The sequence below is a fragment of the Heterodontus francisci genome, chromosome 20, assembly GCF_036365525.1.
Source record: "Heterodontus francisci isolate sHetFra1 chromosome 20, sHetFra1.hap1, whole genome shotgun sequence".
Lineage (NCBI taxonomy): Eukaryota > Metazoa > Chordata > Chondrichthyes > Heterodontiformes > Heterodontidae > Heterodontus > Heterodontus francisci.
Window position 1 is genome coordinate 58,656,705 of NC_090390.1, and position 22,352 is coordinate 58,679,056.

The 22,352-nt window shown below is 41.8% G+C and overlaps 1 protein-coding gene and 1 long non-coding RNA gene across 2 annotated transcripts in view; one reads left to right on the plus strand and one right to left on the minus strand.

Annotated features, from left to right (window-relative positions):
• Positions 1–21,330, plus strand: nsmce4a (NSE4 homolog A, SMC5-SMC6 complex component). The gene is made up of 11 exons (XM_068052852.1): positions 1–333; positions 1,519–1,599; positions 2,012–2,142; positions 2,805–2,950; positions 3,148–3,247; positions 10,804–10,894; positions 12,132–12,226; positions 13,191–13,239; positions 17,758–17,843; positions 18,415–18,500; positions 21,128–21,330. Exons 1-10 carry the CDS (start codon positions 69–71, stop codon positions 18,475–18,477), a joined length of 1,107 nt encoding a protein of 368 aa, XP_067908953.1. The 5' UTR covers positions 1–68; the 3' UTR covers positions 18,478–18,500; positions 21,128–21,330.
• LOC137380664 (uncharacterized) overlaps positions 18,470–22,352 on the minus strand; it is a 13,434-nt gene continuing 9,551 nt past the window's right edge. Inside the window, exon 3 of the long non-coding RNA XR_010977059.1 lies at positions 18,470–21,984. This is a non-coding gene — a long non-coding RNA (uncharacterized lncRNA). The remainder of the gene's footprint in view (positions 21,985–22,352) is intronic.

Sequence of the window (22,352 nt, forward strand, 5' to 3'; positions counted from 1 at the left end):
CACATTAATGACGTTAGCGCGCGTCCACAACACAAGGCAACGTAAACAAAGTGTTGGCGGCGGGAACCATGTCTGAGAGCAAAGGCCGACTTCGAGTCTCACACCCGAGTGGCGGCTCTCACCACTCGACCCCCAGCACATCCAACGGGATGGCAGCGGTAGCTGGAGGGGCCCAGCGCGGCAGAAGGAACTCGGCCGTCTCGGATTGTACTACCATGACTGAGGACGAGGACCCGGCCGCCGGCGGCATACCATATGGGGCTCCGGATGATGACCCGAACCGCCGGAGGATGTTGAGGCACCAGTACCGGGAGCTCATCAACAGCGTCCAGCGTGAGTGAGCTGGGCCGGCAGTTTGTGTGTAACGGCTGCACTCACTCCTGCTGTTGTTTGCCTTTTCTAACTATTAAAGGTTGTCCCAGTGTCATCAAACAAAAGTGCCCCCTCTTTGGAGTGACTCAGCTAATCAGGAGTTAAATCATGAAACAAAGGAAATGTGTAAAATTAAATATCAATGCCCATTACACGTAGTGAGGAACAACACAAGTTTAAATACTACAGGCCAGTTTGGTGACTATGGTTACGAACTTATGTTACCTCCATCTACATAAAACGTTGGCTGATGTCGTGGGCTTTCTGCTCCTTTTGTGGTAATGCAGCAGGCATACCCTTATGATGGTGCTTGTAAATAACATCTAGTAGGAGATTTAATAATAAGTAAGACTGCTGATTTTTACCTTTCATGAAAAAATAGATGTAATTGCAGAATGTGATCCTGATAGCTAGTAAAATTTCCCCACTTCATCAGTTCAAGTTCTCCCATCCACTACCTGATGTGGATGCCAATCTGGTTTGTGATGTCTGAACAGTTTCGCAGCTCCAGAACTTTATCCAATGTTGTAGGAATCCAAAATCCTCCTGTTTATCCAGCTTGTTATCTATTGATGCATCTAATCTATTTCTGCATGATTGGCCCAATGTATGACACTGGGAATAATCTTGTGTGATTACTGCCTTTGAATTCAATTTAGAGCCCTGGTTCCTCAAGCTTTCTCCTAAAACATTAGTGCATGCATGAACCAGGAATCCTGGCTGGTTTCATTCCCCCTCCAGAGATTTTTTTTTCCCCCTACCTGCTCTGTTCTGTCTCTTATCATGGCACCATGGCGACAATGATCAGGACCTTGCCACAGCTGCAAATTAAGCTGTTACTCTGCCATTACTAACAAGCCACAATCCATGAAGTTTTTGTTTCCCATGGGCAACCCATTGCTCAACATTGTCAACATGTTGCATGCATCTCTGCTTATCCTGAGTATCGTAAATTAAACACCTATTGGACAAGTTCAGACTTGGAGCATTCCCCAATGCCTTAAATTTAAAATTCTCATGTTTGTATCCTGCCATGACTTCATCTGCTCCCTATCCCTAGCCTTTTCTAGTGATGCACTCACAAGTAGACCTGAACATTTTTTAAGTGGTTGCCTGATTTGCATTTTTCCCCCATCTTTGTTTCAGAGAATCGAGAGGATATGATCAGACCCAACAGTAATAAATTAACAGAAGCACTTGAGGAAGCTAACAAATTGTTTTCCAATGGTGAGTACTCTATTATTACTCAATATATCTTTATAAAGAAAAGGTTACAGAGCAGTGAAATCCAAGAATAATCACAAGCACAAAGTTTCTGATGTATCTTAAAGCAAGTAATCTAGCTAATATAGCACTAGCTCGTGTTTCCTGTTTGGACAAAAATTAAAACTGTAAACTGTAACTGAAGGATGTCTGGTCTTTAGATTGGTTAAGCTGATAAAACTTATGCCCTGTGGAGTACACTTTTTCTTCAAGCCCTGACTTCCTTGGTGGTCATTTGGTATCTGTCTTGCAGCCCCATAGATTCATAGTGCCATTGTTCAGTAGCTGAATTATATTGCACACAGACCTCATATGAGCTTGGACACTTAAAACTACTTATGAAAACTGAAAATGTACCTTACTATGTATCTTTCAGTCCGACAGACACGTGAGGCAGCTCTGGATGCCCAGTTTTTAGTGCTTGCAACAAACCTGGGTCAAGAGAAAGCTAATCAGTTACACACAGATATGATGGTTTTTGACCCATCAGTCTTTGCAGAGGAACTGGTAAGATCTCATTGTATGCAGAAGTCCCAAGATGGAATTACGTTTAACTCTGCTTTATTTCATTTTCTACTAGAATGCTTAGCAGCTTGTGTAATTATCATGATTAGAACTAGTAATGATTGTAGCTGTGATCATTATATTTATCCAACAGCTCTGACGTTTGTGTGGTTTGGTAATTAATTAGTGGACTTTGTCTCTTAAGAGCAAGTATTGGATTGGTTGAATGAGATCCAGAAGTATTAGTTTCTAATAATTTCCAGTATTTTATTTTTTTACATTTTGCCTATTGTTTCATAAAGATTAAAAACATGGTTATGATGCATTAGAATCTGAGAAGTTGTGCCTGCTTTACGCTAGAGGGTATACAAGGTTACAGCAATATCTTATGTTTAAATTGCAGAGTGATGTTATCACCTGATTTACCATGATCTTCATCTCTAAATTATGGAGGAGAAATACATGGATTCTGGATTATGTTTCCCAGCCAGCATTTGTCCACAAGAAGTTTGTTCACTTAAAATTGGAATGAAAATCAATGCATAAATCAGAATGCCATAAATGATTTTACTATTTAATAGCCAGAAATTTAGTTTTTTTTTCACTGCAACACAAAGATTAAATGCTAATTCTAATACTGTTAGGTATAATTTATTTCTCTGCAGTTAACATTCATGGGTTTGAACCGACTGGAAACTGAAGGGAGTGATGATGACGACGAATCTGCAGGGTGGCTTCCTAAAGATGCATGGACCAAACTGGGAAATGAAGCTGAAAAATATTTAAAACGAGCTCAAGCCTTTCATTTTATGTATGTTGAGCACATTTTTCTCCTGTTATCTGTAGCAATGTTAACTTTGTAGTGCTGCAGTCTAAATACAGGACAACAGTGACTACACTTCAGAAGTACTTCATTGGTTGTAGTGCTTTAGGACGTTGAGGTTGTGAAAGGTGTTATATAAGTGCAAGTCTTTTTTCAAACTTGACCATATCTATCTTATGGTATAGGCTGGGGTCTTTCAAGAGTGAACCTCCAGTTCCACGACAGAGAATTGAGAGACAGAAGAGGGTCCCGACTAAGGAAGAACGCAGAATAATGCCTACACAGGTTTGTTGATTTTATACTTGCTTACAGGAGGTCTGCATTTTATTACTTCAAGCCTGAGTTCAGATACCAAAAGCACTTGGATTTCATGCTGACTAGCACAAATAATGAGGAATGCTGTGTAAAGCAATCACATTTGTACACTGAAGTTCTCTGTTGCCTGGCTTTTGTGATAATATTGTAATGTTTTGGACGGGGAACAAAAACGTTGATCTATTTAGCCGAAAATTCCAAACCTCCCATCGATTTCCTTACTGTGATTCTGGAACCCGCACCAGCCTTGCATAGAAACCATCTAGGTTATGGTCGTGCAATAATTATGGGGTAGTGTAGTAATTATAGTTGCCAGTTCCGAAGGAGGGTCACTGACCCGAAACATTAACTCTGCTTCTGTCTCCACAGATGCTGCCAGATCTGCTGAGTATTTCCAGCATTTCTTGTTTTTATTTCAGATTTCCAGCATCCGCAGTATTTTGCTTTTATTTTAGTAATTATAGTGTTAGACTAGCAACTCAAAGGCCTTGAATTTAAAATTTTAACATACAAGTTGAGAAATTGAATTTTGTTACGTTTATCAACCTGTGGGCTAGCACCAGAGGAAAAACAAATCATTGACTCTGAAAGCTACTGAATTTTTAACTTTTAAAAACCCAACTGGTTCACTAATATCCTTTAGGGAAGTGTACCTGTCATGCCCATCTGGCCTACATCTGACACTAATGCTATTTTACAAATTCATTCTGAAATATCCTTTGAAGTAGCTTTGCAAGGTCCTCCATTCTTGAACAACCAGGGATGGACAAGAAATGTGGCCTTGCCTGCATTGCACACACACCGAGAAGAATTTTTTTTTAAACGCCCAATTTAAATGCTGTGGTTATCTACTTCACTGCTCCTAATTATCTGTTCCATTGTTCTATCATCCTCTTTTCAAAAAGCAAAAGAAGCTTAATTGTTCTATTTTCTTTTGATGTCCTGAACTTCAATCTCCATACCCCAATCCTCACGCCCTGTATCTTACTGAGAGACTTCCTGGATCTAAATTCTCTGTACCTGTGAAAACCTTAAGCCCTCTATTAAATACCCCCATGTTCTCCTCTCCAAAGAGTCGAGTCCCAGGATAACTCAGCCCTCTTCATTCAGAACTTGGCTTTTATAACCTTTCTCTGGGCTCTAAAAATTCTGTCTTTCTTGTAAAACAGCAAACAAAACTTTTTTGTTCTCATGATTTAACTGAGGCAGGATGTTTTGCTTTTGCATTTGCAAGATAGCAGTGTATCTGACTGCACAGGAAAACTTACTCTGTGGGTCAGCTGTAAATTGGCCAGAATGGGAGGGAAATTTAAATTACCAGAAAGGGAGTTTCTAATTAAGTGAGTTTAAATCAAGATGCAGTCTTAAATGCTGCAGGATTTGATTTATTTGTGAGTTCAGCTGGTGGTGCAGTTTTAAATATGATTTTTATTGGTCTTTCTTTAATACTTTTTCTGTAGAAGGTGGATCTTTCAGCATAGAAAATGAATGCTTTTTTCCCACCCCTTCACTGTTGGTCCATATTCTGCCCAGTTTCCCTGGCTGTTGTCTGGCACTCTGACAATGCCACATTCATTACCTGTTTGAGACAACTGGCAGATGTTTTGCTTTCAATGCTAATTTTGAGTTAGTTTCTTTATCCTGTTCACTTTAAAAAAAAAGACAGCTTGAAGTAAGAAGTTTGCCATTGAAGGAAATGATGAAGAATCTGTGTCCTATTCCTTTGAACAGCTTGTTTGGAAAATATAGAGCAAATATTTTTACTTAATTAATTGAGATTTTGGCAACTTTTTCCCCAAATAAATCTGAGCCATTGCAATGATTTTTTTTTTCTTGGCTTAAATGACAGTCAAGTGTCCATGCATCCGCTTGTCCATTATTTATTTTCCATATTTCACTTTCCTGCCTCTCCCCACTACCTTCCACTGTACAGAAGCACCCAATCTGTTTAATACTGCCTGTTCATAGAACAACCACAATTGCAGTTGTCATCAAGCGCTCCACCTGAAGGAAGCAGGTCCCGGGGCCCGTGTGCTCCTGCACAGTCGTGCTGTACAGCTGCCGCTCGGAGACCGGCTCGTTGTCGTTCACATCCTCGATGTGCAGCAAGTATCACAGTTATGATTTCACTTGGCTCCAACACTTTTAGCGCTCAGTCTGAAGGACATGACCCCTGAGCGGCCGCGCTCTCTCTCTCTCCCCCTCACGCTTGTTCACTCCGTGACTCCGCCGGCCGCCATGTGTTAATCATCTTCCCCCTGCACCCCCTTCCCCTGCACCCCCCCCCCCCACCCCCTTACAGTCCCCTTCCCAGCTCCCCCTCGCACCCCCTTCCCTCCACCCCTCCCCCTTGCACCCCCTCCTCCCACCGGCATCCTTCAACACCTGTGTAGGGGCCCTAACAACCCCACTGCCTTGTGGGTGTCTCGGGAGAGACCAAGGCTAAGGGAGTAAACCCTAACAGAAAATCTGGAGCGGAACCCCGTAGGTGGTCATGTGTCACTTTTGGCATGTTTCCGGCAGTTCCTGCAGCCATACCAGTGCCAAACGTCGTGCTCTGCACTCCTTTGGACCCCACCAGAAAGGCCGAGAGGGGGGTTTTGACAATTGGGCAACTCTCAACCTCGACACATTCGCCCAGGCATGCGTCATGGAGAGGTCACTCCATAGTTGCCTCACAGCGACTGAAACAACACGGAAGTCAGCAGTTATGGGTTATAAGTCCAGCTAAATTGGCGTAGAGATTGGGTGCCACGGGTTGCCTTTGTCGGTGGGAGAGGTCATCGCACCTCACTGGACAGCTACCGCCCGCCTCAAACCGGGCAGCCCCCGGTCAATAAGGTTCTGTCCCGCCACAGTCCACCTGCTTCAATGGGTGCTTGGAGCTCAGGGTCATTGCCCGAAAGGTGGACTGCAACACCGCACCAAACAACATGAAAAAAGGAAAGAAGGTACCAGCCCTTCGCTTTGCAAGCTGGAACGTCAGAACTATGTGTCCTGGCCTTTCGGAAGACCTTACACAAATCAACGATTCTCGGAAGACCGCCATCATTAACAACGAGCTCAGTAAACTCAATGTAGACATTGCAGCACTTCAGGAGACACGCCTCCCCGCGAGTGGATCTCTAGCAGAGCAAGACTACACCTTCTTCTGGCAGGGCAGGGATCCTGAAGAACCAAGACAGCATAGAGTGGGCTTCGCCATCAGAAACTCCTTGCTCAGCATGATAGAGCCTCCCTCAAATGGCTCGGAACGCATACTGTCCATCCAACTGCTCACCGCCTCTGGTCCAGTACACCTTCTCAGCATCTATGCTCCAACACTCTGCTCCCCACCTGAAGCTAAAGACCAGTTCTACGAGGAACTCCATAAAATCATTAGCAGCATCCCCAACACCGAACACCTGTTCCTGCTGGGAGACTTTAATGCCAGGGTTGGGGCTGACCATGACTCATGGCCCTCCTGCCTTGGGCGCCATGGCGTTGGAAGGATGAATGAGAACGGGCAGAGACTGCTTGAGTTGTGTACCTATCATTACCTCTGCATTACCAACTTGTTCTCTCACACTAAACCCTGTCACCAGGTTTCATGGAGGCACCCAAGATCGCGTCGTTGGCACCAGCTAGACCTCATCGTCACAAGGCGAGCCTCCTTAAACTGTTCGAATCACATGCAGCTTCCACAGTGCGGACTGCGACACCGACCACTCCCTGGTGTGCAGCAAGGTTAGACTCACCAAAGAAGTTGCATCATTCCAAGCAGAAGGGCCACCCACGCATCAACACGAGCAGAATTTCTCACCCACAGCTGTTACAAAAATTTCTAAATTCACTTGTAACAGCCCTTCAAAACACTCCCACAGGGGATGCTGAGACCAAGTGGGCCCACATCAGAGACGCCATCTATGAGTCAGCTTTGACCACCTACGGCAAACGTGCGAAGAGAAATGCAGACTGGTTTCAATCTCATAATGAAGAGCTGGAACCTGTCATAGCCGCTAAGCACACTGCACTGTTGAACTACAAGAAAGCCCCCAGCGAGTTAACATCCGTGGCACTTAAAGCAGCCAGAAGCACTGCACAAAGAACAGCCAGGCGCTGCGCAAATTACTACTGGCAACACCTATGCAGTCATATTCAGCTGGCCTCTGACACTGGAAACATCAGAGGAATGTATGATGGCATTAAGAGAGCTTTTGGGCCAACCATCAAGAAGATCGCCCCCCCCTCAAATCTAAATCAGGGGACATAATCACTGACCAACGCAAACAAATGGACCGCTGGGTTGAGCACTGCCTAGAACTATACTCCAGGGAGAATGTTGTCACTGAGACTGCCCTGAATGCAGCCCAGCCTCGACCAGTCGTGGATGAGCTGGACATACAGCCAACAAAATCGGAACTCAGTGATGCCATTGATTCTCTAGCCAGCGGAAAAGCCCCTGGGAAGGACAGCATTACCCCTGAAATAATCACGAGTGCCAAGCCTGCTATACTCTCAGCACTACATGAACTGCTATGCCTGTGTTGGGACGAGGGAGCAGTACCTCCGGACATGCGCGATGCCGATATCATCACCCTCTATAAAAACAAAGGTGACCGCGGTGACTGCAACAACTACCGTGGAATCTCCCTGCTCAGCATAGTGGGAAAAGTCTTTGCTTGAGTCGCTCTAAACCGGTTTCAGAAGGTGGCCGAGCGCGTCTACCCTGAGACACTGTGGCTTTCGTGCAGAGAGATCGACCGTTGACATGTTGTTCTCCCTTCGTCAGATACAGGAGAAATGCCGCGAACAACAGATGCCCCTCTACATTGCTTTCATTGATCTCACCAAAGCCTTTGACCTCGTCAGCAGACGTGGTCTCTTCAGACTACTAGAAAAGATTGGATGCCCACCAAAGCTACTGAGTATCATCACCTCATTCCATGACAATATGAAAGGCACAATTCAACATGGCGGCACCTCATCAGACCCCTTTCCTATCCTGAGTGGCGTGAAACAGGGCTGTGTTCTCGCACCCACACTCTTTGGGATTTTCTTCTCCCTGCTGCTTTCACATGCGTTCAAGTCTTCAGAAGAAGGAATTTTCCTCCACACAAGATCAGGGGGCAGGTTGTTCAACCTTGCCCGTCTAAGAGTGAAGTCCAAAGTACGGAAAGTCCTCATCAGGGAACTCCTCTTTGCTGACGATGCTGCTTTAACATCTCACACTGAAGAGTGCCTGCAGACTCTCATCGACAGGTTTGCGGCTGCCTGCAATGAATTTGGCCTAACCATCAGCCTCAAGAAAACGAACATCATGGGGCAGGACGTCAGAAATGCTCCATCCATCAATAGTGGCGACCACGCTCTGGAAGTGGTTCAAGAGTTCACCTACCTAGGCTCAACTATCACCAGTAACCTGTCTCTCGATGCAAAAATCAACAAGCGCATGGGAAAGGCTTCCACTGCTATGTCCAGACTGGCCAAGAGAGTGTGGGAAAATGACGCACTGACACAGAACACAAAAGTCCGAGTGTATCAAGCCTGTGTCCTCGGTACCTTGCTCTATGGCAGCGAGGCTTGGACAACGTATGTCAGCCAAGAGCGACGTCTCAATTCATTCCATCTTCGCTGCCTCCGGAGAATACTTGGCATCAGGTGGCAGGACCATATCTCCAACACAGAAGTCCTCGAGGCGGTCAACATCCCCAGCTTATACACAATCCTGAGTCAGCGGCGCTTGAGATGGCTTGGCCATGTGAGCCGCATGGAAGATGGCAGGATCCCCAAAGACACATTGTACAGCGAGCTCGCCACTGGTATCGGACCCACCTGCCGTCCATGTCTCCGCTTCAAAGACGTCTGCAAACGTGACATGAGGTCCTGTGACATTGATCACACGTCGTGGGAGTCTGTTGCCAGCATTCGCCAGAGCCGGCGGGCAGTCATAAAGGCGGGGCTAAAGTGTGGCGAGTCGAAGAGACTTAGCAGTTGGCAGGAAAAAAGACAATAGCGCAAGGGGAGAGCCAACTGTGTAACAGCCCCGACAAAGAAATTTTTCTGCAGCACCTGTGGAAGAGCCTGTCACTCTAGAATTGGCCTTTATAGACACTGCAGGCGCTGCTCCACACACCACTGACCACCTCCAGGCGCTTACCCATTGTCTCTTGAGATAAGGAGGCCAAAAGAAGAAGAAGAAGTTGGGTCTTACTACTCTGTGACAGTGTGTTGGATTATCAATGTACAGAAAGCTACCTAATTTTTAAAAATTTTACCAGTGGACTCTAAACTGGTAACTGTAAAAACTGGGAATTATTTAGACTTCTACAATCTGTATTTGTACTTGGAATAAGGACAAAGCTGGCAAGACCACATTGTGAGGCTTCCAGATTGTGACTAATGTCCTTTAGTGATAAAAGCCTACCACCTGTATCTGGTCAACATGTGACTGTAGCTCACACTGTCGATAACAAGCCACTCAGTTATAATACAATCACTGAAGAAGATGGTCCACAACCATCACCTAGAGTTGAGCTTTAAAAGCTGTCTGTCTGGCTGAGTGGTCACGCTCTTGCTTTGAAGTCAAAAGGTCATGGCTTCAAGACTTCACATATACTGCACTTAATGCAGTAATAAAGGAGTGTTGCACAAGGTGCCGCCATTCAGCTGAAATATTAAACGCTGGCCTTGTCTGCTCCCCCAATATGTTCTTAAGGCACTATTCGGAGAAGAGGTGATTTCTCCTTGTGACCGAGTCAGCATTTATCCCTCAATCAATGTCCTTAAAACAGATTGTCCATGCACTTACCTTGTTGCTGTTTCTGGGATCTTGGATCTTGTGTGCAAATTGACTAATATTTCCCTTCATTTACAAAGTAATGTATTGGCTGTGAAGGGATTTATGATATCTTGAGGTTGTGAGGTACTATGTAACTGCAGTTTCTTTCCCTTGCTTGAAAAGTAATGAAACTTTTATTTTGTCAAGTGATCATCGAAATTTAGCACTGACCTGGAACAAAATTAAGGTGCTGTTTTGGTCTTGTATAAATGTAAGATCTCTCATTCTGGGAGACAATTTGTTTGACTACTTCTACATAAACATTCATTAGATTTGTTGTATTAATTTTAATTGGTTGACTTAGTGGGTTTAACAGACTGCTTTTATTTCAGGAATCTGGTTTAAATCCAGGCCAGATTGATGGGATCATTGTCTCTTCTTTGGCTTTTGGAATCTAAGGTGAAATGAGTTGGGGCAGAGCCATTTCAGAACTGCCCATAATTTGACAAAGTTGGCAACTTCACTCAGTGCCCTCTGCTAATGAGGGTATACTTCTGAGAACTGTCACACCTGCCAATGAAAACAGGTGAACATAGTGGCATTTAAAAGGAAAAAAGAAACAGCTGGCAATAAAAATGGCAGTAGCAAATTTAAGCTGTGTAGCTTGGGGATGGTTGCTTTTAGGCAAATGTGATTATCCAGATTTTTAAATGTAATATTTGATCTGAATTTGAACCTCTATAAATCTTTATTTTTTTTTAAAAAGCTGAAGAAAATGGATGAATCGCACCAAGAAGCCACTGAAAAGGAAGTAGAGAGGATCTTGGGACTATTGCAGGAGTACTTCAAATCTGATCGTGAGTATGGTACAGGCAGCATGCTAACTGCTGCCGAAGAAGGGTCACTGACCCAAAACGTTAACTCTGCTTCTCTTTCCGCAGATGCTGCCAGATCTGCTGAGTGGTTCCAGCATTTCTTGTTTTTATTTCAGATTTCCAGCATCCGCAGTATTTTGCTTTTATGCCAACTGCTGGATCTGTGATGCTATTTTTCAAAATTAAAACTAAAGATATATTTGTACAACAGTCTTTGTCATTAATATTCAAGGCAGAGTTTAAAGTTGTTGAGTGCCACGTGAAACTGTATTTTTCTGTGTCCTCTTTAGTACCAGATGTACTTGCAGCTTTATGGAAGGGACTTGACTATTTCCAATTACTTAAAATCTAAGACTTGCATGTAGAATTTACTTCCTGTAACTGTTGCCCTTCTTTCTGTCATTTGATTTTCCATTCACTCTTAGTCACTCGTCGTTTATTCTAATCCAATTGTCCTATTCTTTGCCACATAACCTTGCTCTACACATCTGATTTGACTCACTTAACAAGAATGACTCCCCATCTCGCCGTGCTGCCAGCAATCTGATTCTGCTGATCTTGCACAGAACTCCGTTTTTCCCCCCCCCTCCACCACCAATAGAATAACCATGAGCTAACACAACAATGCACCCCAACAATCAACCACAATCAACAATCAATGTCAGGAGGTTACCTCCGTCAACAAGAAACATTTTGCCTTCAGTATTTTATGGTAGGAACCAGTTGCTGCAATATCTTTATCTCATCTTCCTCAGCATTTCTCTCAGCTACTTTGTGCAGTCTGATCTCTGATCCACATACCCACTTTCACGCAGATACAACGTATCCGACTCGTAGCAGCAGGTCATCACTACTGCTATATTTCAATATATTCCTGTACCATTGTTCACACACCTCAACATAAAATATTTTATCTAATCATGTATAATTCATTCACCTTTCTCACCATGCACTATTACACTCCCACTTTGTAATTAACAACTCATCCATTTAGCTGGTGAGCAGTGTCATCAAGTAGTAAATGTAGTATATATAGGCTATCAAGACACTTAGTCATAGTCACACTTTTGCAGCTTTTCATTTTAGCTGATTTCCACTGCAGTCTGACAGTAGTAGCTCAACCAGGAAATGCATTTAAAAAAGTTCTAGGATTAGGATTTCATGAGATAATGTCGCGTTCTTGAAGATATTAATTTCTTGAATGTATTATCTTCTACAGCTGAAACACCAATCAATTTCTTTGACTTTGTAATTGATCCACATTCTTACTCGCGGACTGTGGAGAACATATTCCACGTCTCCTTCATTGTGAGGGTAAGTCTTACATAAAGTAATTGACTAGAAGGGTAACAGTTTGCACTAAAATGCGCCTTCCACAAATTGTATATCAAAGCATTGTGTGTAAGAGGGAAGTATCTACCTTGCAACAGGAAGATGCTTTTTTTCCCCCCCCCTTCTGATCTGTAAACTTCTTGTTGGGGTGCAGTCTCATGAATGTTGGTCATCCTTGTAGTACCTCCCTTGGTAGAATTCGTAGGCTGTTCATTTGTGGGGGTGTCATGTTTGGGCTTGGAGCAGTCTTTATTTGGCAACCTTACAAAGGTATTTTCAATGGAGGTCTTTGGTTTTGCTTCTGATCACTGTCTCTCCTCTAACCCAGAAGTGCTGAAACTGATTTTAGCATCTCTGCTGCTGCCCCAGCTGAGATCAGCTAACTCAGCACAAATTGGGGAATTGTCTCAATAAAGTATTACCAATAGAATGCTTTCCAATGCTGTATTTTCTAAGGATCCATATTTGCAGAAAAAAAAGAAACTTTCCTACTGCACCTAATGCCTGTATGTATATTGCAGCTCTTGGTCTGAGACCAGTATTGTTTCCAGCTAGGGCAGTATTTTGTCCATGCTTTTGGATGTGATTATTTGTATGCTTAAAGCTTTCTTCCATCATGGTTAAATGTTTAGTGAGCATGGGAGGGATCATTGGCATTCAAGGTAATTTTTTTTAAATGCCCAGTGGGTTCAAGGGACTTTATGTACACTTTTTAAACCTGGTCAGATGACCCACTAGAGTTGCACTTTGTGGTTTCAAAGTCTCCATTCCAAAGAGCCTTATCAGCTCTTAAGCTCACCTTCTCAAGGGCAATCAGGGATGGGCGATAAATGCTGGCCTAGCCAGCGATGCCCATGTATCCCGAACAAATTTTTAAAAAGTTGGATCCAGCCCCAACTCCTAGATTATTAGCTACTATTTGAAATGGTGGTATATGTCTTTTCAGGATGGTTTTGCTGCCATTGGACTTGACCAAGACAAACTACCGATCATTGGTAAGTTGCTCCAGAGATTTGTCTAATTTCTTTTATCGCTGGTCTCACCATACTACTTAATGGGTAGTAATGTACATTGCGTGCATAACATGAGTTCTGCCTTTTAAAAAAAAAATAATTAAATAAATCCCATGACATTATTCGAAGAAGAGCACAGGTGTTCTGGCCATTATTTATCTGTCAACCAGTGTCAGTAAAACAGATTATTTGGTCATGTATCAATTTCTGTTTATTGTCCATACAGTGGGTACCCTGGGCTTGTGACATGTGCTGTATAAATGCAAGTTCTTCCACTTTTACTATACTTTAAAGCCATTACTAGAATTTCAACATCAATCATTTAACTGACTTGAACAGCATTGTAACACTTGGAAGGAATTCTCCAGTTCTCAAACTGCCTCTAACTGGCATACATGCAACATAAGTTCTAATAAGAGGCTGAAATATCAGTAAATGCCCAAATCTTCCTTTTGTAAACACTGTGGACCAATTTATTGAATCTATTTTTATAATGATTAGCTTTATATATTGTGTATATTTGAGTACAGTTGCAATCTTTCTGTCTTCGCCATCTTGTACAGACCTCACCTCCTGAAATTAGTGTTCGATTGTTCAGCTTGTGGATAACATAACCTGTTCTGTCCCATGACTAATTTTACAGGCTTCTGCTTGAACAGGACCAGAACTGTAGCTTCCTTTATGATTTTTTTGGGTAAAGTACCACCAAATGTATCATGAAGCCCTGTAGACATGGAGGCACCTGGTTTGGTTCTTGGTCTGTACTGAATTAGACGATCTCCGAGGAGGCAACAGTTGGGGTTCTCCATTTGGCTCCAGAGTGCTTGGATTATGGAGGGGTGAATTAGCTAAGATTCGTGTTCCTAATTGTTACGACCCAGTGAGAAAGGGGTCGAGGGTTCCCTCTCAGCCTTCACCTGGTCTTACCGTAACAGGGTTTTATTTTAAACACGCCTTTTTATTTTAATTCCCCCTGAGTGAATCCTTGTTCACGAACTACCAATTATAATGCAAAGAAACTAGCCAAACAGGTTTTCTTGGGTTTAAAGAAAAAAGGTTGAACTTTATTAAACTTAAACTCTAATTCGGTTAATGCCAATGGACACACTACGTGTCCACGCTAGCATGCATATGCGATACATGCAGACAGAAAAGAGCAGAAGAAATAAAGTGGAAAAGTTTGAGGCAATATCTGAAGATGATTTTAGTTACTGTTCTTTGAGCTTGCTGTAAAGTCCTTGATTGTAGGTAGGTCTTCCTTTTCGTTGGGGCGTAGTATTATTCTTAAACCTTGTTCGATGTAGGAGACTTTTCTCTCTTGAAGTTCATGTGTCTTCAGTGGGTCCAAAGGCGTGTGAGAAAGAGATGGGAGCAGGCCGGAAAGGTCTTCTGAATCCAGGAGCAAACAGTCTTTCTCAGTTCAAACTCTTTGTACAATTCAGAAAAACCCAGGGTGCCAAGCGGGTTAGTCATGTGACTAGCTGGTCTGATCACGCCTGTTTGTGGATTCTCTTGTGTTAGCCGACCCAGGAATGTCTTCTTACACATAATACCTGGTACTCAAAGTCCATTGTGAGTTAAATTGGAGCAGGGAACAGCTCCTTTGTCCCTCTAAGCACTGTCTGTTAGTGTGCAAAAATGTTTTTCCAGCCAAGTGCCTGGTTTTTTTTTTTAACAAGTCCTTTCTTCACTCCAGTAACAGTTGAAAATCAATGTTCATATGACAAAATATGTCTCATTCTTGGCAGGTGGGGGCCTGCATGACACTAATCAGTAATCCTGATATCCCTACATATTTTCCATCTTAGCTCTGATATCTTTTATAGTAAAATACTGACATTCACTATGCAGGCTCAATGGATAAGATACTGGAAAGCTGTCACTTTTTCAAAAACCAGACACTGGCAAGCCTTCAACAACAACTTGCATTTATATAGCATCTTTAAACGTACAAAAGCATCCCAAGGCACTTCATAGGAATGTTACCAAACAAAATTTGACACTGAGCCATATAAGGAGCCGTATGACCAAAAGCTTTTTTAAAATTCATTCATGGGATGTGGGCGACGCTGGCCAGGCCAGCATTTATTGCCCATCCCTAATTGCCCTTGAGAAGGTGGTGGTGAGGTCCAACTGAGTGGCTTACTCGGCCATTTCAGAGGGCATGTAAGAGTTGACCACATTGCTGTGGGTCTGGAGTCACAGGTAAGGACAGCAGATTTCCTTCCCTCAAGGATATTAGTGAACCAGATGGGTTTTTACAACAATCAACAATGGTTTCATGGCCATCATTAGACTAGCTTTTAATTACTGATTTATTAATTAAATTCAAATTCCACCTTCTGCTGTGGTGGGATTCGAACCCATGTCCCCAGAGAAATACCCTGGGTCTCTGGGTTACTAGTCCAGTGATCAAAGATGTCGGTTTCAAGGAATGTCATAAAGAAAGAGAGGCATAGAGGGTTCTGAAGGGAATTCCAGAGCTTAGGGCTTTGGCAGCTGAAGTTTCAGCTGAAGATGTCAGTGGTGGAGAGATTAAAATTGGGGAGGCACAAGTCAGAATTGGAGGAGTGTGGGTATCTTGGAGGGTTGGAGAGCTGGAGGGTTTACAGAGATGGGGAGGGATGAGACGATGGAGTGACTTGAAAACCAGGATGAGAATTTTAAAATTGAGATGTTGCTTAGCCAAAGGGAGGAAACATGACTGGGGTTCTGACTCATTAGAGAGTTGCTTCTGGCTGCCCATATTTTGTGTTGTACGACTGAGATGGGAGGAGTGCACTGTGTATTCTAGTTCGACTTCTCCACAGGTCACAACATATATTTAAATTTTTCCCACTTACTGATAGTCAATCATAGACTCTATTTTTATTCCAGAATAAAAGACACCATCAGGTTTCTTTAATAAACAATAACATTATTAGTTTATTATAAGACAAGTCTTAACCAGTAATGAAGCAAAGCATAAACACCCAGATCAAAATATAAAAGTTCCCTTTTTACCTTAGCCCCTCATACACACACACACTGGTTAACTAAGAAAATAGAGATTTTTCGAGCTCTAATACAAAAAAAATGCATTGGCCATAATACTTGCTAACTCTTGACGAAAAAAAGAGAAGATATGAAAAGATGTCAGATGTCCTTTTTGGTTTGGCGTCCCAAATACGAATTGACAGCTGTCACTAGGATCTACCTAGAACAGTTCTTATCAGGCGGCGTTGAAGATCAGTTTGGGCAGGCTTTCCAGGGAAAATGCAGTAACAGGGGTTTCAGGCAGTTTCTTATACTTGCTTCTGAAGAGATAGAAAACTGACAGGCTTTTTCAAAGAACAGGAACGGACTAAGCGGGAGTTTTTCTCCCTTGGCAAGTTTCCTCCAGCTGTCTTTTCAAACCATTGCCCATATCCCAACTCTGTTCAAAAAACCAAAAACAATGTCACAAGAGTCCAGACTCCTGACTTCTATGAATCTTGACCTGTCACTTCTTTGTAAACATCTTTCCCCAAGTCAAAAACAACTCCTGCTGGGTAAGTATTTGAAGACCGGTGCCTTCCAGTAATTGTTTACAATCCAGACCTCTCAGTGACCTTTGTAAAAAAAAAATCTATGGACTCCTTTTCAGTTTTAAAACATAAATCATTAAAATTTAACAGAAAAAGGAAGCACTTGTAACTTTCTTTTCTCCTTTTCTATGAGATGTATATAGTTTAAAGGTCATGAACATGTAGTTGTGAAATTTCACTGAAATATTTTGGAACTTTACACTGCAAAATTGTACAAAGTTGGTTTGTGCTTGTGATTCTGATTTTCATGCTAACCTATGAACCAGAGTGGAGTCTGTATCATTGTCCAGCGTGAAGGATTGAAAATTGGGGAGTAAGTTGGCCTGGGTTGCACTGAGCCCATTGCACAGAACCAGTAGTTGGGAGCTGGATTCCTGCCTTCCCTTTCACCTAGACTGATACTTAACAGAACATTTTTCTTGATCTATTTTTCATTTCTAAATAATTTAAAGGATGCTGTCATCTAATGTTAATGTTGGGTATAATGTGAAGAACTGGACATTTGAGAGGTATTGTTGTTGAGCAAATTTCAGAGAGTTGACATTCAGCATATGTCTCCATACAAACCTTAGCCTCAACCCTATTCTAACAGTGTAATCTTTTCTTGCTTCTCACAAGAGCTGTTCTCTTGGCCTTGCGTTAAGAGACAATTAGTAATGAACTACGAGCAGTTATATTATGTTGGCCTGCAGCCATTGAGATCTTATGGATTATGTTGCTCTGAGCTGAGACTGCCACATAAACATTGAATGCATCATATTTGCATAAAGTAGACTTTAATCCAGTCAGCCTCAAAAGATTCAAACCTAAGTCACAGACCATTGTGGTATCCTAACAGTTGGTATTTGTCAATGCCTATAAATGCAAAAAAATAATTGTGGGTGTCTGTTTATTATCAAAGGAAACTAGTATTTTTGTGTGATCTTATTTTTAGAGCCAGTAAATGAAGGTGTAGATAATGAAAAGCCACAACAACAAAGGCAACAGACAGTAATTTCTTTGAGTCAACAGGAATGGAAGGTAGGTACAGTAACTAAAATCAGACTGCTAGAAGTTCCACCAAATTATGTTGAGGGATGTTTTATTCTAAATTATCCTGTTGTAATTTAATGGTTTTCTCAGTTTTTTGAGGCAGTCCAAATGCCAGTGTACAATGACATGCGAATGTCTTAAGTTGTTGGAAAACGTACTGACATATTCTAACTGATACTACTGCCAACTGCTACTTTGAATCTATAAAATACTATCCTAGGTCTCAATTGCCCTGCTTTCTGCTTGGGAGTAGCAGAAGAAAAGTAACATGTTGGGAAATTGGTACTGAAATGACAGCAGGGTTCTTCAGCATATTGCAGTGAATGTTAACCATTACAGTAGATCCTGTTGTGCAAGGAAACCAGAAATTCTGATACGTCTAGTTAATAAAGCTATTTGTATAAGCTTGTCATTTTCATGATTAATTAAGATGACTATTTTACCTAAGATTTACATACATGTTCTAATAGTTTTAAAATTTATTAATCATAGTCACTGAATAGTAGAATATTAGCTGCTAAATTCTATTAACAAACATACAATTTGTTTTATTTTGTAGGAAATAATTGATACATTTGAAATAGCAGATGCCATGATACCAGCATCCACACAAGGAGACTGATGAAATGATTTGATATATTTAATGTACGTAGCCTTTTAAAATCTTCAGTTTTTTTTTAAAGTGTAGAATTCAGATTACCTAATAATATTTTTCATCTCTTTAAACAAAAAAGCATAGGCAAGTCAGTGTTTCCTCTGGACTGAAGTTCACCTTGTTTGGGATAGTGGGCTATACAATGAACTTTTTTTTACAATTTGTACCCTGAAAATAGTACAGAATTACACCAAATATTCTTGATTCCATCAAACAAATGCAAATGCATGACCCCAAAAGACCAGATAGCTCATAATAAAATCATTCATGTTTTATTGAGATGTGAAATGGTATAGCAGCATCACCATTATACTGCCACTGAGATCAGCTGACACTGAAACCACCAAATCTGAGCGAGCTAACAGTTCAATTAAGTATTGCTGATAAAAAAGAGACATGCAGTCGAAGCTTTTCATCTTGCACTCATCAGGACAGACGCAGAAATGCAACATTTTGAAGGGAGAAACAATTTATACTGCATGAGAAAAGGGTGCTGATTGGTTAGCAAGTTGACTCTGGTCGAGGCGTTGCCATGGAGAATACACTCGGGAACTAATATCTTTCACACTTTTATTTACTTCAAAAAAAGGTGTAAAGCCTGGACATGTTCCTTTGCTTGCAGAGGACTGGTCCCTGCTTATAGACATATGTAGCTTCTAGCAAGTGTAAATGAGCCACATTGTGAGCCTGACTGATAACCTTAAATTGGTTGTTAGTGTAATTCTTAGCATCCTCGGGATTGTTCAGCAAATGCTATCCAATTGTGGAATCACATATAACGCTGGGCATTATGTTCTGAGTTTTGCAAGCATGGGCTGGTTGAGTACAGTCAATACTCTGCCGATTGCGAACAGCCAAAAGGACGTGCTGTTTTGATACAGTCGCCAATTATTGAGACGTACGGCCTACGTACCTGGCATTACACTGTCACTGAAATTCATATTTCACGTTACTCATTTGTGTGGTAGGCAGAGCATCTTTCTGGCTTGATGGCAGCATCCTGTTGGTGGAAGATACCACTTGTGTTGCTACTGCATAGTAGCAGCGTGAAACTGCAAGCTTCACCTGTTATTCAAATTTTTGAGATGCCTTGCAATTTCAGGGTAGTTTGAGGTAGACTGGGCACTTTTCAGTCTGAAAGTGGCAGCCTTAGGCCCATTCGTGGGTATGCACAATACACCGAGCAATGATCTGATCTCCGTAGTCATTATCCCACAAGATAGCTTTGCGCCCTATTTCAGTGTCAAGCTTGCACAGTGAGCAAATGGCTCGGGCCCTATTTACAAGATTGCCGATATGGCCAATCTTCTAGCACGTGGAGATGTAGGAATCCCAATGTGTATCTTGACCAGTGAAGGTAGGCTTGTGGTGGACAGTAGTACAGAACCCATTAGCGGATTTATCAACTAGTCCATCAAGGAAAGGGAGCTCGTTGGACTGCTGCATTTCAAAGGTGAACTTGAGTGCGGGGTAGAGGTATGTAAGGAAATTCTTAGATGCAGCTGTAGGTTCAAATATAGCAAACTTATCATCTATATATTAGAAATATGCAAGGGGTAGGAGGTTAGGGGTCATTCCATCGAAAACTAATTTCTCAACTAAAATGTTAACGAGAGCTGGACCTAGAGGGGATCCCATTACAACACATTCTATTTGGGCATACGTGGTGTCATTTAAAGCTGAACTCAACTGTGCGAGTTGCCAGGTTCATAAGTTCAATGAATACAGATTCATAAAATAACAGCATGTCTAGATTGCCAAGATATAGCAACGCACCAGGGCTCCTTAGACAGCACCTTCCAAACCCGCGACCTCTACCATCTCGAAGGACAAGAGCAGCAGATGCATGGGAACATCACCACCTGCAAGTTCCCATCCAAGTCGCATGCCATCCTGACTTGGAAGTATATCGCTGTTCCTTCACTGTCGCTGGGTCAAAATCCTGGAACTCCCTTCCTAACAGCACTGTGTGTGTACCTACCTCACATGGACTGCAGCGGTTCAAGAAGGCAGCTCACCACCACCTTCTCAAGGGCAATTGAGGATGGGCAATAAATGCTGGCATAGCCAGCGACACCCACATCCCATGAATGAATAAAAAAAATATAGTGATGCAGCACAAATGTCTATGGTTTCCTTGAGTGCACGTTAGTGAACAGGTTAAATTAACTAGTGGATCTCCTGTGGCATTGGCAATGAAAATAAGGACAAGTGGTAATAAAACAAACTTGAAAGATGGATGCAGTAATTATGTGAGTAAAACCAAGATTAACAGATTAAAAATTTTAATCACAATTAATTTTTGACGGTCCAACTTTGAATGCAAGTTTTTTTTAATGACCGTTTCTAATTGTGCAATCACCTTTTTAATGTGCTGTGTACCTGCACATCGGTGCTCCATTTAAAATCTTAAATTTATAGAATACTTCCTTTCTCCATTCATGCTTTGCATTTTAAATAAGCCCATCTGCCTGCTAGCCGGTCTGTGTCTGCAGTCTTCCAAAGTCCTCATCACAATTTTCATACCCCAATTTGGCATCAGCAAATTTTAATATTCTATTCTGTAATTTGCATTTATTTTTTATAAAGACTCAAACAATTTATTTTGTGTTTACAGGTGCCTTAGACAAACTCTCAAGAGATAGAAGATGTGATCTTGCAGAAGTGAGGATTATCTTGTACATATGGCTTATGAAGTTTATACAGCAATGTAACTAATGCTTTATTTGTGTATTTTTTCAGTTCTATTTTTGAAAATTACAGGTCCTTTTTGGCTGGAAGTAGTTGTGCATTTACTTTTTAAATAAATGGTTCAAATTTCCTATTTCTGGTTATTTTATAAAAGACTCCATGAGCAAAATTATACAGGGTCAGAATTAAATTTTATTAATACATTTGACTGGAAACATAGCCTATCACTTCCTGTTCTTTGAGCAAGTAAATGCTCAAATTTAATGAATTTACAAACTTTAAATATATTAAGTCAAAAATATGGACTGGTGCTAGTTCTTTAATTTTCAATTTTCCTAGCCTTTCAAATACTTATCCAATTTCCCTTTTTACTTTGGTGGGTAATTTTAACCCCCAAAATGGGTGGATTTGCATTGGGTGAGAAGTTAAAATTTTAAAAATTTCAAACCCAAATCTAAACCACGTCGAATCTACCCACTTCCAGTTTTAACGGTGACCAATTTGTTCTTGATAGTTGGCAATACCTTTCAAGAAGGCTGTGTGCCTCTGTTTTAACAATCTTTTTATTTTAAACGCATGAGCCAGGTTTCCCTAGCCTTTGGAAACCTGGCAAGTAAAAGGAGATGAAGAGGGTTGTATACGTAAAGTTGGTGCCTCTTACAGCACTGCTTTTGGATGAAGAGGAGCAGGAGTTTTCTCACAGCCCAACATGCTTACTTGTAAACCACCGCCCTGTCGGAGATCTTTTCCAACCTGCTCATCCACTGTCCTGCTGCAGGAAACCTGGAGAAAAAAAGGCCTGCAGTTTTTAATGGGACTTCTAGGTTTCCCATCTATAACCCCTCCACTTCAAATGCGCAGCCCCGTATATATCGGGGTTAGGGTGTCTGTTCTCATAGCCACGTACATAAACCATTCTGTGATCTAATAATTCCCTGTGAAAACGTCCCCTTTTGTTTTAGTAATATTCCTGAAACTGCTTCCTTTCACCAACCAATGGACACTATCTTTTGACTACTGACCCTCTTAAAACTTTTCAGAATTTCAAAACTTCCTTTGATTTTTTTCCCCCCACTATACTTGTATGTTCTACTTTTTGATCATTTCAGAATGACAATCCCTCATTCTTAATATTATGAATTTTTACTGTA